This window comes from Centruroides vittatus, unplaced genomic scaffold, assembly GCF_030686945.1.
Source record: "Centruroides vittatus isolate TY-2023 unplaced genomic scaffold, ASM3068694v2 scaffold_1015, whole genome shotgun sequence".
Taxonomy (NCBI): Eukaryota; Metazoa; Arthropoda; class Arachnida; order Scorpiones; family Buthidae; genus Centruroides; species Centruroides vittatus.
The window spans coordinates 1,963,739-1,982,091 of NW_027122666.1; the positions used below are offsets into that span (position 1 = coordinate 1,963,739).

The following is an 18,353-nucleotide window of genomic DNA, read 5'->3' on the forward strand; positions in this document are numbered from 1 at the left end:
TATATAGGGTCGGCATCTTGCCAAAACGCACAAAATGGGCCAACAATTACGTCCAATAGTCGATAAAATCAGAGCTCCCACAAGAAAATTGGAGAAAGCCATTCATAACCTACTTTCTCCCCACCTCAAGGACTACCCATACACCATCGATAACCCAGTTGAGCTCATCCACCTCCTTCGGGTTGTGCCTTCGACGCCGCAGTATATTACCGTGCTAGACTTTAAATCTATGTACCCGTCGGTGGAGCTCCCTCCAGCTTTTTGCTCCCTTAGGGACATTTTGCTTAATTTGACTCAAGAACAAGCATTACACCACCAAGTCATTGACTTAGCCCATCTGATCTGTTATAATTCTATCTTTGCGTTCGACGGAGAGGTCTACAAACAACAAAGAGGAGTCCCCATGGGTAGCCCAGTATCTGGGGACCTATGCGAAATGGTCGTTAGGCAACTGGAACAAAAAATACTTCCGCTGTTCCTCCCGAACATCTTACTCTATAGGAGGTATGTGGACGACATCCTCATCATGTGGAAGACAATACCTGACATCTCAAACTTCGTACAAACCGTTAACGATAATCCCTACGGCCTAACGCTGGAAATGGAACAATCTAGCAATACTGAGGTCCATTTTTTGGATATAAACATTAAAGTAGAAGGATCCGCCATCGTCACGTCGGTATACCGTAAACCTTATGCCGACCCTATATACATACCGGTAGGTTCATCTGACCCATTCACCTACAAGGCTGCAGCATTTAATACTTTGATTAAAAGGGCCTTTTCCCACTCGTCCACCACGCAAGCCCTCAACACCGAATTGAATTATATCAAGAAGATAGCAGCCAAGCACGGTTACAATGGTCTGACACACCGTCTAATTGAGCGACTTCAACGCTCACAATACGCACCCACTACGCATACGAGGACCAACACTGACCAGGATGAACGTACACGCCTCCCAGTCACCTTTAACCCATATGTTAAAGCGATATACGCTGAGATCGCTGGAAAACAACAACTACAAATAGCCTATAGAAGAGGCCCGACAATCTACGACATCCTCAGAAATGAAAAAGGCAGTCCAGTCCGTGGCAGGCTTCCTGGCGTGTACTCTATCCCGCTGAAAGATAACAGATGTAACGAGAGCCTTGTATATATCGGCTCAACCAAGCGATCTTTAAATACCAGAGTGCAAGAACATCAGGCGGACCTTCGGCACGGGCGGTACACCACGGCCCTAACCACCTTTGCATCTGATCCCGATATAGAACCGGAGTTCGACAAAGCTGACATCATCGACACTACGCCCCACCTGGAGCAACTAAAATGGCGGGAAGCTATATCCATCTGTAAGGCTAACCACTGGACCACATGTATAAATCGGAAGGATGAGATTAATCTTTCTATAGCGTGGCAGGCCCTCATAAACAACGATCTATAAATAGCAACATTGGCGCACGAATGCGCATGTCCACCTTAATGTTCGTTTGATATGCGAGTTCCATAATTTTTGTTTAAACATCTGCATTCTATTTTTTAGATTCGGTTTTTATTTAAATGTCTACGTTCCTTTTTCGAAGTGTTTCGTCGGAACTTTTTTCTCTACCTGAAGAAGAGCTGTTTGGAAAGCTCGAAAACGTTTGTGAAAAGAAGATTTTTTCATGCAAATTACACCGGTAACAGGTTCGGTATTTAGTATAAAACATCTTGAAAGGTTAAAGTGCACGAGAACTGGTTGCATCAACCATAGGGATGCGGACACATTAGCTACCGCATGGCAATCCTTTTACAAAAATTAATGTTATTAAAAGAATTTTGTTTATTTTGATTTTATTTTATTTTATTAAGTGACATTTTCAGCTTAATTTATATTATTTCTGTGTTTGTTTATTTTATTGACTACAATTACTTTTACAATTACAATTACTTTAAAATGCTAGTACTACAATTACAATTATTTTTATCTCGGAATCCTTATTTTCATATTTACATTCTATTTTGGTATTCTATTTTATGTTAACTGAAGATCATTAATTAAAAATGGTTGAAAATGTTTTTATGTTGCTAATATTTATTTTCTGGACTATTAAAGGAGTGTTTTATTCATTATAATCCCATTTATTATCTAGTCACCTTTATTATTCATGTATCCTAGTTGAAAAATATTTAAAATATTTAACAGTGAAATACTACCATATTTCCTTGAATAAAGATGAATCATACAATCAATAACACTTTACATTATCAGGTCAAAAATTGTCAGCAGTCGGCAGTCATTGCAATAGACCGTATGTAATATATACCAATAATGGTCATTCTGACTACTGCTCAATAGTTATGTAAGTAAAAATAAACTTTGCTGTTAATGGCATTTAAATTCAAACTATTTCAACATTTAAGATGCATCAAAATATCATTTTAACAGTAACATTAAAAAGTTATTATATAAGCAGAAATGCAAGAAAATAGAACTCCCAATAGACAACATCTAAGTGCTGGTTAAAATGTACTAAATCAACTGATAGATACCAGCAAAATTTCACTTACAATTCACACAAATGTTTTTGTTCATGTCCATTGGACATCTTCAGGCTGTAGATGAAATTGGAGATGCAGGATATCCACCAATCAGCAAACAACAACACATCTGTTTTAAGTTGTTATAAAACATTTAGTTTCAATTCTATTTACAGCCTGAATGTTTTTGTCCAATGGAATGTGGACAAAAACATTTGCCTGAATTGTAAGCAAAATTTTACTGGTATCTAGGCTTGGGTGTCTGTTGATTTAGAACTGTCAACATTATCTATTTAAAATTTGGATTGTTTTTATAATTTATTTAATAAAACTTAATACAATTGATTATATATCTTTCCTTTCACAAAAAATCTTAAAATTCATCCTAAAAATAATGTGGACTTAGAATTAGAAAGAAAAAAATAGTATTTACATTTAATAATAATATTTGATGATAAACATTCATTATTATTTCCACCTGTTTTGAAAAGTAGAATTGTTTCTCAAATTACTTAGTAATTTTATATCAATACATCATTTAACGAAAACAAACATTCATTAATTATTGATTACTCAACACGTTATTACTTAACGTTTCATTTTATTTAATAAAACAAAGTAGTTTTTAACTTTTATAATTTATAATTAAAAGATAAGTAATTAAATTAAGAATAAATTACTAGAATAAGAAATAAAAAAACTACCATTAAAGCAAAGTGCTTTTAATCTTGATATATCAACTTTTGCAGCAGAAAGTATTGAACTAAATTCTTTTATCCTAAAAAAAAAATCCATTAAAAAATTATTAACAATTAAAGAAATCAAATTAAAACTATATCAAAAAAAGATAATTATTAATACATCTAATCCAATAATATATAACTAGTAAGTATGGTTGCTGTGCATTCTAATTCTGTGTGTACCGTCCGTGTAATCCAAAAAACGATTTTGGTAGACGATCATACAGCAATGGTTAGGAAATTTTCGTTTATTTAATCAAATGCATTTTGGGTTGGTTTATCTCCCAACCCCTCTTTAGTGCTGTCAAAGAATACAAAATATGGTAAGGTTTCCGACAATATTAAACATCATGTAAATTGAAATACAACAACATAAAACTTACATATCATATGTTGGTACATTTTTAAAAATATTTTTCTATATTTTAACATAGAGGTGTATTACATTCTCTATAACATAAAAATTTTTTTGTGATTTAATACAATTTGATAAAAAATATATACAGTTATTCAATTTAGATTAAAGACCACCAACTGCCGAATTATCGGGCTAGCAAATGGCTATAGTAATATTAATAATTTAAGTTAATTTGGTACTAGAGTTAGGCGTTAGGCGCCATCTCTTGCTAAATTTAATAATTAGAATTTTAATTAAATAATTTAAATAAATTTAGGCTTAACTGGAAGAAAAGAATCGGCCCGAAGCGGGATTCGAACCCGCAACTTCTGCTATCCGTGCAGACACGTTACCAGTTACGCTACCCGGACCTTCAGTCCGATCCTCCCCTTCCAGTTGATATAAGATTACCGCACGACCATCGACGGCTATTACAATGCCGGCTGGGGACACATTAATTGCCCACGTCCTCCCAAAGGCACTCAACCAGCCATCGCAAACCCTGGCAAGGGGTATACATATAAATAAACAACAACTAACCCGTTATATATAAAGACCAACAACTGCCGAATATACGCCTTGCCGGGGTTTGCGATGGCCGGTTGAGTGCCTTTGGGAGGACGTGGGCAATTAATGTGTCCCCAGCCGGCATTGTAATAGCCGTCGATGGTCGTACGGTAATCTTATATCAACTGGAAGGGGAGGATCGGACTGAAGGTCCGGGTAGCGTAACTGGTAACGTGTCTGCACGGATAGCAGAAGTTGCGGGTTCGAATCCCGCTTCGGGCCGATTCTTTTCTTCCAGTTAAGCCTAAATTTATTTAAATTATTTAATTAAAATTCTAATTATTAAATTTAGCAAGAGATGGCGCCTAACGCCTAACTCTAGTACCAAATTAACTTAAATTATTAATATTACTATAGCCATTTGCTAGCCCGATAATTCGGCAGTTGTTGGTCTTTATATATAACAAATTAGTTGTTGTTTATTTTCAATTTAGATTATTTATATAAAAACTTACATTTGCAGTGAAAGTGCCTTGTTCCTAATGAGGGTGAAGATGAGTAAAAACTATCACTTATGCACTAAATACAATGCACTTTCACTGCAAATGTAAGTTTTTATATAAATAATCTAAATTGAATAACTGTATATATTTTTTTATCAAATTGTATTAAATCACAAAAAATTTTTTATGTTATAGAGAATGTAATACACCTTTGTGTTAAAATATAGAAAAATATTTTAAAAAATGTACCAACATATGATATGTAAGTTTTATATTGTTGTATTTCAATTTACGTGATGTTTAATATTGTCGGAAACCTTACCATATTTTGTATTCTTTGACAGCACTGAAGAGGGGTTGGGAGATAAACCAACCCGAAATGCATTTGATTAAATAAATGAAAATTTCCTAACCATTGCTGTATGATCGTCTACCAGAATCGTTTTTTGGATTGCAAGGATGGTACACACAGAATATATAACTAATTTATATATTGAATGAACTTTAACAACAATTACACACATATAAAGCATTGTAATATTTTCAAATGATTTGTTCATGATTTTACAATACATAAATAAAAACAAAAATTCTCATTAACATAAAGTTTTTTGAAATACTAGTTCAAATTATTTATGTATTTGATTATACAAATAAATTATTCAAGTTCACAAATAATAATTAAATGCAATGTTTTTAAATTGCTTGTAATTTAGATATGTTTACATTTTAGATTTTACTGATTACAAATAAAATTTACAAACTAAATATAAATTATATAAATAATTAATAAATACATAGGTAGGAAAAAATAAAATTAAAAAATTATTAAAACTTTAATTTCATATTTCTGTAAAAGAAATGTAGTAAAACATTTAGTTTATAGAATGTGTTGATAGTAAAAGTAATACAGAACCAGATGAAGTATCCAGAAAGCTTGGGACTGAAAGAGGTTTAGATTTCTGGATTTTTTAGTTTTCTAGACACAAGCTATGTATATATACTTAAAATATATAATGGAAAGTAAAGAGTTAAACTGTTTATAACACACCATACATCAGTAGTCACAGCAGCACTGGTGTCAAGCAATGTATATACAATGGAAAATAAGTCATGTGGCAAAATACAAATGCACTATGGCTCACAAAGTCAAAATTAGCCAGTTTTTTGGTAATTCCAGATTTATGGAAACCAGATATTTAATCTTGTGCCATACACACATGTATTCTGATTTATTATATAAAATAAACTGTCTTAAAAAATGTCTTAATTAAGAGCTAACATTAAATTGTGATGACAAAAATCCTTAATAGTGACTTTAGTAACATTAACATATATAGACAATCAAGCTTGAATTATTCTAATGATCAAATAATAAGGGCATAACTATCAGACTGGAATTTGGCTAACTAATTTCATAAATACTATGTAAATTGGACTAAAGGTAGATAGGTAAGCATGCTTAACTATCTACCTTTATGGTAAGACATCTGCTTACCATGAAGAATTTTCACGGCAAGCAGAAATCAAGACTGTACAGTTGGTAGACCAAGTCCAACTCCAACTATTACTCATAACATTTTAGAAGATATGATTCCAACTCCTAAATAATAATTTCAAATATATTTTGATTATATTAACCTGGAATGGCATTTTATCACTACCAATAAATCATCAAAGCCAATTTTTTAGCTTTTTTTTTAATTGAATCATCAGGCATTCCTATTGTAATGATGAGTAGTCTAAATAAGCCCTTCATATTCAATATTTGCAAGATCTACTCAGGTTCTATATCAGGTTGCCAAGCAGTTCTCTCTCAGTACCATAATTGTTCTATCTTTTCCTCCAATGTTCATTAACTATTTTATTTTAAATAAAACTCTACGAACCACAAAACAACTTTTTTTCTGCTACAGGGTAGGGAAGGACTGACGTAAAGGTGCTTGTGCTGCTACAGTTGTACTTGTTTGTGCTCCTCAATTGAGTGGATTTTTTCACAGAACTTTTTGTGCCAGGACCTTTCGTAATACACAGTTGGAAACAGCTAATCATTCCAAAGCTACCAGTATAGAAATTACTTAATTACATTAATTAGGGAGAGGAGTTAATTAACTTTAAAGTTTTGGATTTTTGATCAGACCTAGTGGAAGGGGGATTAATTTTCGGGGAGTGGCAGCAGGGGGTTTGTCAAAAGAAGAGTAGTTTTAGAGGTATATAAAATTGGGTGGCAGTAAAATAAAAATTTAACAAGTTACAGGGTTTAAACAATTTAGTATTACAGCCTTGGAAAATTTCAAAAATTTTGAGTTACAATGGATTTTAATGGCCGTTTAACGGATTCTAATGGACTTTATAATGGTTCCAACTATCTGTTTATTCATTAAAATGCATTAGGGTAGAGGTATCAGTTTTGGCCAGTGTACCAGTTCTGGCCAGAAAACAAATTTAACTTAAAATCACCACATATTCAAATCTGTCCAATGAAACAAACTTTTATTGTTAACTGTTCACACAGTTAACAATAAAAGTTTGTTTCATTTGTGATTATATTTTTAAGTTAAATTTTTTTTCTGGCCAGAACTGGTACTACACTGGCCAAAACTGGTACATCTACCCTACTAGCTTAATTAGTAGGTACCTTATAGTTAATTGGGAATAAATTAGAGTCTTTATTTAATTAGCATAATATAGTTCAGCTAACTATATATAAAATAATTTTGCATACTTACGCGTGTATTGTCGGGACATTGCTGTACCTGTTAGTATATTAGTCCACTCAAGTGATTGCTTTGACATCAATTACTCATGGCTTACTATTTATTCTTGAATAATGGAGTCAAATGGTGTGCAATCTCAAGCTGAACTTAACAACACACAAGACTCACAAAGTGGCCCAGCTGTTGTTCTTGGGTCAATAAAAAACATAATACTGAAAGAGACAAGTTTCCACCTATGGAAAATACTTAACTTGGTACCTGAAACTTACTGGTCAAATTTAAAGATAGAGGAGCATAAGGAGATCTGGGAAAGAGTTTCACAGCTACATAGCTGTGTTGGCCAAATATATGGAATCCTTAGGAAACTCAAAACAAAACCCAGCTCCCCACTAGTATTTAGTAATGGACAGGTGATCCAACCAACCTATGCCACTATTACCAAAAGTAATAGACCAATAATAACGAACAACTGCACACTGGAGTTTACCAAACAAAACGTACTTCAGAAACCTTTAACAAATACAAATTAAAATTTAACAGTACAAATGTTTTCAGACCCCTCCTGGGTCCTTCCTCAGGTAAAAACCAAAATTTGAAACAGTTTTAAAGACAAAAAAATAGTCATGTGGAACGATTTTTAAATAGGAAAGATAGAACAAAATCACGCACTCAACGGTTCCAAATGTAAAAGTTTCTACGTAATATCAAATGTCATTTATAAGTTTTTGTACATGTACAATCATCTGAATAATAATCTGCAGAGCATCAAAGTGCTTACAGAGAGGACGAGAAACACCTAGTCAGTGGCAGTATCTTCATAGTCATGCAAATCTACTGAACTATGATGTTAACACCACATGTTAATAAAAATCACTGTCTATGCTTTTAGTGTAACCCTAGGAATGTCAATTATAAATACGTTTGTGCTATTTGTCTTTGTCACATAGTGCTCCCCATGTAACTATTGTACTATTGTTAATCTGCATAATGTACATAGATTTGTCATCTGTTTTTATGTTTGTACTGTCTGTGATTTGTCAGACAGCACTGAACATGTAATTTCTTGTAACAATATTAATCTGCATACTGTATATATGTTATTACCTGTACATATATTAGTGCTATTTGCGATCTGTAACATAGCCCTCCCAACTTGTATTCCTCTGTAAGATTCTTGTTATTGTATTTTCTACTGAACATTTCCTTATAAAACACCGTCGCGAGATGCCCATGGATCCCAATCCTTTTTTTATTCCCTTTCCTTTCTCACCCCCACCCCTTCTTCCCCACCATTCCCATCTTCCCCCTTTTCCATAACACAAGTTGTACCAAAGAGTGATACCTGTCTTACTACTACTACTACTACAGCATAGGGACACCACACCTAGCTCTTCTGGTTAAAATTTGAGAAGGCTTACATCATCCTTTTTGCAAGAACCCCTCACAGATCAATTAAACAAGTAAAAAAATTAAAAAGTTCATATTTGGTTCTAACACCCAATGAAACTAAAAGCATTTATCTTTTTTTACAGAATTATTCATTATCACCACTATCAATCTTCAACAACACATTTATGCACAAAATATTTTCTATCTGTGGTTATAGTAAAGTATTCAAGAACACTAGCGTTAATGCTCCTATTAGGAGTTTAATATCAGGTACATAATAAAAATATGGAAGTTGGAATTGATCCATTTTTATCAACTCCAGTTCTTCTAGCAACGAATTCTCTCCAACTCTACAGTCCTGAAAGAAATTGTGGACTTGGACAATCTAGATTGATCTTTACTTAGAATAATCTAAGTTTTCTTTTCTCTTATTTAAGATAGTGATTTTCATAGCAACTAACACTAACTTTTCTACAATTCTGACAGGTCAGTGCCTTGCATCAAGTATCATGATACCTGATGCAAATCACATATCTCCCTGTCAACCTGCCATACCAATTTTATCATTGGTACACTCCACAACAATGGAATTGGCCTCCTAAATATAAAATGCATATTTTATCATCTATGATAGAGTCCCATCTTCTCATTATAGACAGATTGCCACTGCCTTTCTTTTAAATTTTATATTATATTATATACATTTCGAGAGAAAGTGAAAAACAAAATTGTAAAAAATAAGTTACTCAAACATTAAGTTCAATTTTGAACTTTCCAGGCAATTTTAAAAATAGAAATGTCATACAACACTTATACAATAGTAGTAGTTGTCTGCTTATGCACTATTATTATTATTATTTTATAGTTTGCCATTTTTTAAAAAGAAATGTTGATGCTTATAGCTGCTCTACATCTATGGCTGATTATTTTTAATCATTGCACACGTCTGAATTGAACATTAAGTGTTAAGCACAGAATGTTATTTTAATTGTAAAATTGTATTTATGGAAAAAACTGGAAAGCACGTTCTTGAGAAACAATGATCATTTGGTTAATCTTTATTGGTGGAAAAAGACAGTGAAAATGATCTTACTCCAAAATGTAAGATGTTTCTAATTTTTCACATTATATTCTGCTATTGGATATTACATTAGTCTTCAATGTTTGAAAAGGTGAAAACGTTCTAATAAATTTTCTTTCAATAGTGTATCACTGATTTTGTGACATATTGTTTTAATAATATTTAACTTGACATATATTTTGTATTTGATGATTTTTCAAATAAAAATTATAATAATTAAAAAAAATTTTTTTAAAATTATTTTTCTACAAAATTAAAATTTAATTACTAACTATTGAAATATTTTATGCTTTACAAAATAAACTAATTAACTTTATTCTAATGAGAAAGCTGTTTACCATGTTATGTTCATTATAAAATAATAATAATAATATTCAAAAGTAACTGCTTAACTTTAACTATATATACAAAACAGTTTGTATGAGAACTGCATTTGTATTGAAGCACTCAATTATTAATTTTAATAATTAACAATGCCATTAATTATGCAACATGTGATCAAAAAACTTATAAATTCAAATGTAAAAAATTAATTTTGAAATTTGCTAATTTTTTTACATTAAAAAAATAATGAACAATAATTTATTTAAAAAATTTAATCATCTAATTTTTAAATCTACAAAAATATTGCTATAATGTATATCATTTTCTCATAATTCATTCAAATAAAAATAATTTTCAAGTAAATATAATGACAAATGTATTATGTGCATTACTCTTCATTTTTACTATGAAAGAAATTAAAATTTACTATGTCAAAAATAAGCATTATCATTGGATACAGTATGAAGAAATAAACAGTGGTTTTTTTTTAAATAAAATAAACAATGATTATTTTATATAGAAAGTAAATCTCTTAAACTAATTAAAACTTAAAGTCAAGTTACATTTCCATATATCTTCATACATAACTCTTTATTACAGTCTTTTACAAAAGAGCTTGCTTGACAGCTTGAATAATGAAAAATAGCAATAAAGGGTTATGCTTGAAGATATATGTAATTAAAACTCTGCCATATTTTTAAAAAGTTTCTTTATAACACAATAACAACATTTATAAAGCCTACTAAACAAATTTTAAATATTTATATAACACATTTATATATATATATATATATATAAGCTGTCAATGAAGTCATAACAGAAATTTTTCAGAAAATAAAATTTTTTATTATGCAAATCAGTTATGAGTTCCTTCTATATATTCTCCCCCATTATTTAAAACCTTTTGCCAAACCCTTAAATTTACCTTACCTCATCTGCAGAATTATTTTTCTGGGCATATCACTGACTATTTAACAGTAAAAATATGTTTTCAAGCAGTCAGAGAAAATCTGTCACAAATCAAAGCAAACAGAACAAACAGAAAATTACAATTAGATAAAAGTTTAAGAGCACTGTCTATCAGTGTTAATAAGGTTTTGATGAGTAACACACAAAATAAATACAAAATACTTCAGAAGTACTTTTGTTTTGCCCAACAGACTGCTGGGCATTTATAGCATCCCTATCAGAGACAACAGATGGGATAGGGAAATGGTGTATGTTGGCTCTACTAAACGTTCAGTGGAGATCAGGATACGGAAGCATAAATCTGACATACAACATAACAGGGCTACAACTGCCTTTTCCACTTATGCGACGGATCTGGATATTACAGCGGACTTCACCGAAGCTCATGTTATCCTTACCACCCCACACCTGGAACACCTCAAATGGTTGGAGGTAACAGAAATTTTTAAGGCTGGTTGCAGAATCCCCTGCATTAATTTTAGGGAGGAGATGTGCCTTTTGATGATATGGCAAGTTCTACTAGACAATAATATTTACCATATTTACTCGCATATAAGACAAGGTTTTTATTCATTTATCAGAGCTTTAAATTCCTAGGTCATCCTATACACGCGAGCGAAAGATTCTTTGTGTTTTTGCAAATAATTTTTATGAACTGTACATTCGCATTTTTTTACCAGATGCTTACTCTCTTGTATTTAAAAACATAAGTATTTTATCTGGGTCGTTTGAATTGTTCTTGTATATTGTCAGGAATAAAGATGAATAGCAATAGGAAAAGCAAAGCTTTTGAATTGAATTCCAGATTGAAATTCCAAACTCACACGGGAGCCCGATATAAGTTTTAATCCATTCCGTGAAAACAGATGATTATTCGAAAATCAGAATTCAGAGAAACTCATAAGCGTAATCGACGGAGAGTGGATTTGACTGTTAAGAATTGGCAAAAAAAGGTTCCAATTGTCCAGCTTTACATGAACAAATGTTGTTGATTTTACAAGATTTTACTTTAAAGTTTAAAATGCCAGTAATTTTTGAGGGACAATGTGCATTTATGTTTATTTGATATTTTACTTGTATTTAAACAAAATAAAATTAAAATTATATTATTAAATCTAATTTTCTTTATTTTGATCCTTAAAGTCACATCTTGTCCTATATGCGAGGTTGTCTTATATGTGAGTAAATATGGTAATTTGCAATCGTATTTGAAGTGGAATGCATGTGCATTCAAACTCATCATATTGTTTGATATTATTTAACATCTTAAGGAGAACCATGTGCGTATGGTACCCCAAATCGATTACCATTAGATTTATATTCGAATGTTAACTGCCAGCTTGTTTTGAATAAAAAGGAAGCCTGAAGAAGAGCCCAGAAGGGGCTACGAAAACATTCACAAATGCATATGCACTCCAGTTATTTGGTTAATGTGAGTCGTACATTTTTTATATATCTAAAAGAGCAATTTAAGATTCTTCATTTTCCACTAGTCTAATAAAATAATCTTCCAACAACAAAGTGTTAGTCACTATAAATAAAATTTACAAACTGTACTGTGTTTTGCATTTAGTTATGAAAACTGTTACATCACTAATATTTTCAGTCATCCACACCTAGGATCTTCTTCAGGTAAACTCCCTAATATATCAAACCTTTCTGATTTCAGCATTCTATCTTCAAATACATTGTAGTCTTATATACACAGTCTATTGATGATGTTTTTTTTTTTAAAAAAAAGCTGAAAATATTTGCTTTGGTGTAAATTAAGATGTTTTATGAAGGGCGACAGAGATTGCTACATATGCTGTGACCAAAAAGTAGTTACTTTTTGGTCACAGCATATATAAGTGTGTATCCTAAATGTATAAGAAGTTTTACTGATTTATAGTGACCAGTCTAAACAATAAAAGTTTAAAACATTTTTTTTAAAAAAACTTAAGATTTCTTTAAAAAAAAAAAAAAAAACATAAATTGCTGGATAGATAGACAGATAGATAACACTTTATTGCACTGAAAATACATCTGTGCTGGATCCAGCTGGAATGATGTTGGTCCAGCAAAAATCCAGCTGGATTGCAATCCCTAGTTGCCAGTTATGCTATCAGGACCTCCATCCAACTTTTGCTTCCAGAACTATTAATTTACACATATAACCATACTAGTTACTTACAGCACTTGCACTCACTTAGCATGGCATGCACATAAATGTTTTTATATATAAAGAACAACTCATAACCCAATTTTAATTGATTAATCCAAATAATCTTGCTAAAATTATCAGGCTACTTTTGGGCTACATTAATTAATTAATTCAACTAAAGATAGGTGGTTATGCCACTATGCCAGATGATTGTGTGGTTGTTCGTACTAAGAGATAGTAATGCTTGTAAACAAACATTACTAAGAGGGATACATAAAACAGATGTACAAACAAAATATCCTTTATTTCTCTCCAAACCGATTCTTTTAGTACAGATCCCAACTTTACAGATATTAATATTACTAATTAACAAAAGGGTGGTCTATTGTCCTCTCATAAGCATATAGGTAATGTGCATGTATACATACTGTATCAACCTGACCAACTTACAACTAAGCTTATACCTATCTTAAACCTAAGAAAAAGAAAAAGGAAGAAACAGAGCTTAGGGAAGTATGTCAGATAGACAGAGGAAGGTAGAAAATATCTGGGTCTTCTTAAGTGGTAGGTACCAATGTGGAAGGTGTCTCTGCTTTCGGATGCCTCCCTCCTTCGAAACAAAAGAAAAAAAAAAAGGTGCCTCGTAGATCTCCAGTCATACTCACTGTCTTTACAACCCTTCTTTTTCTGTTCTTTTCGACCTCTACAGTTTTCCTCGGCTTCACAGTCCCCTTTGTCCTGTCATCCACTCTGAGATCTTGACCAAGAATGACTCTTCCATTGGCAGTTTTGCCTCCAGTCCTTGCCTTCCTTTTGTTTTCCCCGAAAATTCGGAGAAACGATAATTCCCATACCCTTTTGTTCTACCAAGAATTCAGAGAAAGGGTAATCCCTCCTTAAGGCAATGAGATTTAAGACAGAAGCTTCTAAAAGGAAGTTATGAAAAAAGGGAAGAATTGAATATAAAGATAAATAAAAAAATATAACTAAAATGCATATAACAATATGGCTGACGGCCGCAATTGCAATAGATGGCTAAGTGCCATGAAGAAGGTTAAAGGGTGTGGTTGCTTAAAATTGTCCTCAGTCAGTGTTGTACGTAACTAGTATCACTATGTCTAAATTAATAGTTCTGGAAGATTGGATGGAGGCTTAGGTAGCAAAACTGGCAATGCATCCAGACAATAAGAGAGAGTTGTGGGTTCAAGTCCAGCTATGGGCTGATTTCTTTCTTCCAGAAATTTCTAAATTAAATTAACATAGTGTATGTAGCACTCTGTGTGGCCCTAGCATTAGTATGCTGATTTACAAGGCTATTTGTGTTCATTAGTACTAATATTTGATCAGTTTTGTTAGTGAGGATATATATCTAAAAAAATTCCTGACTGAGACCGAATCCCATGGCTTCACAGACTACATGAGAAATAAAAGTCCCTAAATGCTAAAACAAGTAAAGGAGTCTACTCACAAAAAGACATGCTACACTTAATTGGCATGAAGCAAATGTTTTCTTGATTTATACTAATTTATTTTAGTCTTTATTTATTTTATTGCATTTTACTTTAGTTTAAATGTATTTAAATGTTCAAATTTCTGTTAGATTTTAAATGCTAAAAATGGCCTTCAAATGCTTTTGGAATGTTCTAGTTCAATTCCACAACTTGTAGGATCTGACAATGAGATGATCAGCTCTAAAAAAAATGTTTTATTGGTTGGATTTGGTGGTTTTTGGCACAAGAACCTAGGTATGCCAAACAGTGCCAGGGGGTCTAGCCAGTTATGTCTCTATGTCCTTTTGAGTCTTTTAATATGTCATAACCTTTCTGTCATATGTCCTAGAGCTCTGTATGTAAGTTTATTGCTTTCAGATATGCCAATGTAGGTTGAATTTGTCCATTATCATCTAGTATGTTCTGTCGAGCTGGTTTTCTGAAAATATTTGTTGTTAAAGGTAGTGAATGTGTCTCTTTAATCCGAATAAATAAATGCTGTAATTTCCTCCTGTAAAATCCTGTAAAAAAATTTTTATGATAAAAATAAAAATGTTGCTGATACTTCTGATCAAGATCGACAAAAAAAGCTGAGATGACAATACTTTGTAAAAAGAAAATGACCCTTGTTTAACTAAAATTAATATTAATGCATAATACAGTGCTTTTAATTGTGATTGTTAATTAATTATTGATTGGAAATAAATTATTGATTGCTTTAATAAACATATTTCTCTTAGTCCTCTGTTTCATATGCATGGATTTGCATAACATGACACTTTTTCAGAATGTAACTACCATGTTATACGAGAGATACCTGTACTTTATCTACACTTTCCGAAATACTATGTTTCAATTAATTTGATTTAATTTGAAGCTATAGAGACTTACATAAAAATATATCATTTTTCAAGTTTTTCTTTTCCTTTTTCACATACTAATTTAGAAGTAACAGTCAATTTTATCATCACTTTTATTGTGAAAGCACTGTAGCCTCTAATAAAAGGTCAGTGTTTTGATCATTTTTTAACTTTGTGGTAATTTTTTAATAATTTATTTATGACGTCTTGAGAAGATTTTTATTTCTTCAAGCAAATTGACTGTTACTTGTGAATTGGTCTGTGGAAAAGGAAAAGAAAGACTCAAAACATTATATAATATATATTTTTACGTAAGTCTCTATAGCTTCAAATGAAGATAATCCTTGGGATACGTCATCTTTATGAAAATAACATGACTTTAATTAATTTAAATTTAAATCAAATCATAATTAATTTTGATTTTATTTTTAATTTTAGTTTTAGCTACCTAGTATTAATAATTAAATTAAATATTATTATAATATATAATATTATATTAATAAAGTTTTGTTATTTAATTTGAGTTAAGCACCTTTAAACACAGATTCATGGATGTCATTTATATTACACGAATATCAATTAACGTGGCTTCTATTAATTCATTTGACTTAAATTCAATAAAAACAATACTCACACCCAAAACCAATCACCAGTGTGAAAACTCCCAAAAAAGCAAACATTTTCAATTCCCCTCCTGGGATCTTCGTCAGGCTTAATTAGTTCTTTCCATTGGAACTGGATTCGAAGATCCCAGGAGGGGAATCAAAAACATTTGCTTTTTTTGGAAGTTTTCACACTGGTGAGTGGTTTTGGGTGTGAGTATTGTTTTTAAACAAACCGGTGGATGAGAGAATACATTAAATTCAATTGTGATACATATTGAAAAACAGTAGTAGTATCTTATCTGCATGCACATTGAAATCTAATTTGAATAATGTCATCAACGGCTCATGTTGTGACGTCTAATGATGCAAGGCAATCTCAGTGCCACTAACTTTTGAATCAGTAGTCCTGTCATTTCTTGATTAGGCCATTAACTTTCATTAACACAGGAAGATCTGTGGGCTACTCTTTTGAGTAGCTTGTCAGCAACAGGGGTAAATATGGCATTCAAAATTTTGTTTGTAAACCAAACTGTTTGAAAAGCAAGGTGTTCAAAATCTGAGGATTGATTGTACTATTTTGATTTTTGCTGACTGGTAGTCAATTTTATTAACTCTGGTTTTATAGCATGTAATTTATTGTTGAGCTGTTTGTCCCAGTCTTCTTGACATTGTTGTATAGGTACAGTACATATTGATACAGTTATATTGTTCTTTATAGTATGGTCTGAATGTTCTTGCTTGGTTCCTGTTTACTTATTTTGCAAGTTTGTCTACTGTTTCATTTCCTTAGAGTTCTGTATATCCAGGCAGCCAGTAGAAGATAATTGTATTTCCTGTATATTTGAGACATTGGAGTAGATGATGTATGCTGTTGAGTTGGGTGGTCTGTTATTCCACAACTGTTAATTGCCTGTAGTGCACTGCGTGAGTCTGTATATATTATAGCTGTCTGTCTGTTTTTGTACAGTACATATTGGAGAGCCAGTGTAGACTGTTGTTTCTGCAGTCAGCCTTGTAGCACATGCAACCTCAATACATACAAAAGCTGCTCCCACTGTTGTTGGTTTAGAGTAAAGTGACCAGATATGTTAGGTTGAAATGCAGGACGCTTCTGTGTTGTGGGAACTAAAAATGGGGTGGCCCTCCGACATACATATATATGTTACAGTAAAAACCCGTTTTTAGTGAAAACGCATTTTAACTAGTTGAAACTAGTTTTTACTGGATGTCATTGTTAAAACTAGAATTTACTGCTAGTCAAAAATGAATTTGAGTTAAAACTAGTTTTAACTAGACAAAACAGGTTTTAACAAAATAGCTTAGTAAAAACTGTTTCGACCAAGGTCATTCAGCTAACACGTTCCTATAATGTAAGATGAATTTAGTATTGCTTTAACCCTTTTCCCCCGACATCTTGTTTACTTTTATTTTGCAATTCCTCCTAGGGCAATATAGGTCAGTCAGGCGATATTATTTTAAAAGTTCACCAAAAATCAAATTATCATTATATCTATATGAAAAAAATCACTTACATTTATTAATATCTTTAGTTTTAAATACGATATTTTTCAATGCATTTTATTAGAAAAATTTATAAGAAAAAAAATAATATATATCAGAACTGACACAAACTTGATAATTTGTAACATTTTGTGAAAATTAACATTGTCTAGTTACATAGTTGTTTGCTGGCACTGAGCCAGAAAGACGTAGAATATTGTTTTGTACAATTCGATATAACACTTATGCATGTATGTTTATTCGTTGTGAAATTATCGCACATTATATCAAACATTTGTTTGAAATCAAAATTTTATACTGCTATCAATTAATATAATGAATTATTATACTTTATTCACTTCATATCGAATGAGATTATATCTGTTGTTAATAAATTTTACAAAAATCGATATTTACCAAAGTAACGATGAATCGGTACCCTTGAAGTTTTGCTTAAAAAGCCAGGGTACCGATCAATCGGTGCCTTCAGGGACAAAGGGTTAATTAATGTTAATAACACAGATGTGTGGCCAATACAGTCAAACCTGTTTTTATGCGGTGGATAGGGACTGCATAAAAAAACGCATAAAAAAAAAAAAAAAAATTGC

At 31.8% G+C, this 18,353-nt stretch overlaps 1 protein-coding gene across 2 annotated transcripts in view; it reads right to left on the reverse strand.

Annotated features, from left to right (window-relative positions):
* Positions 1–18,353, reverse strand: part of LOC136986236 (TBC1 domain family member 13) — a 39,131-nt gene that overhangs the window by 17,920 nt on the left and 2,858 nt on the right. For both annotated transcript variants that reach the window (XM_067283725.1, XM_067283726.1), the window contains exon 2: positions 3,225–3,298. In XM_067283725.1, the coding sequence (XP_067139826.1) occupies positions 3,225–3,298 (74 nt within the window). The remainder of the gene's footprint in view (positions 1–3,224; positions 3,299–18,353) is intronic.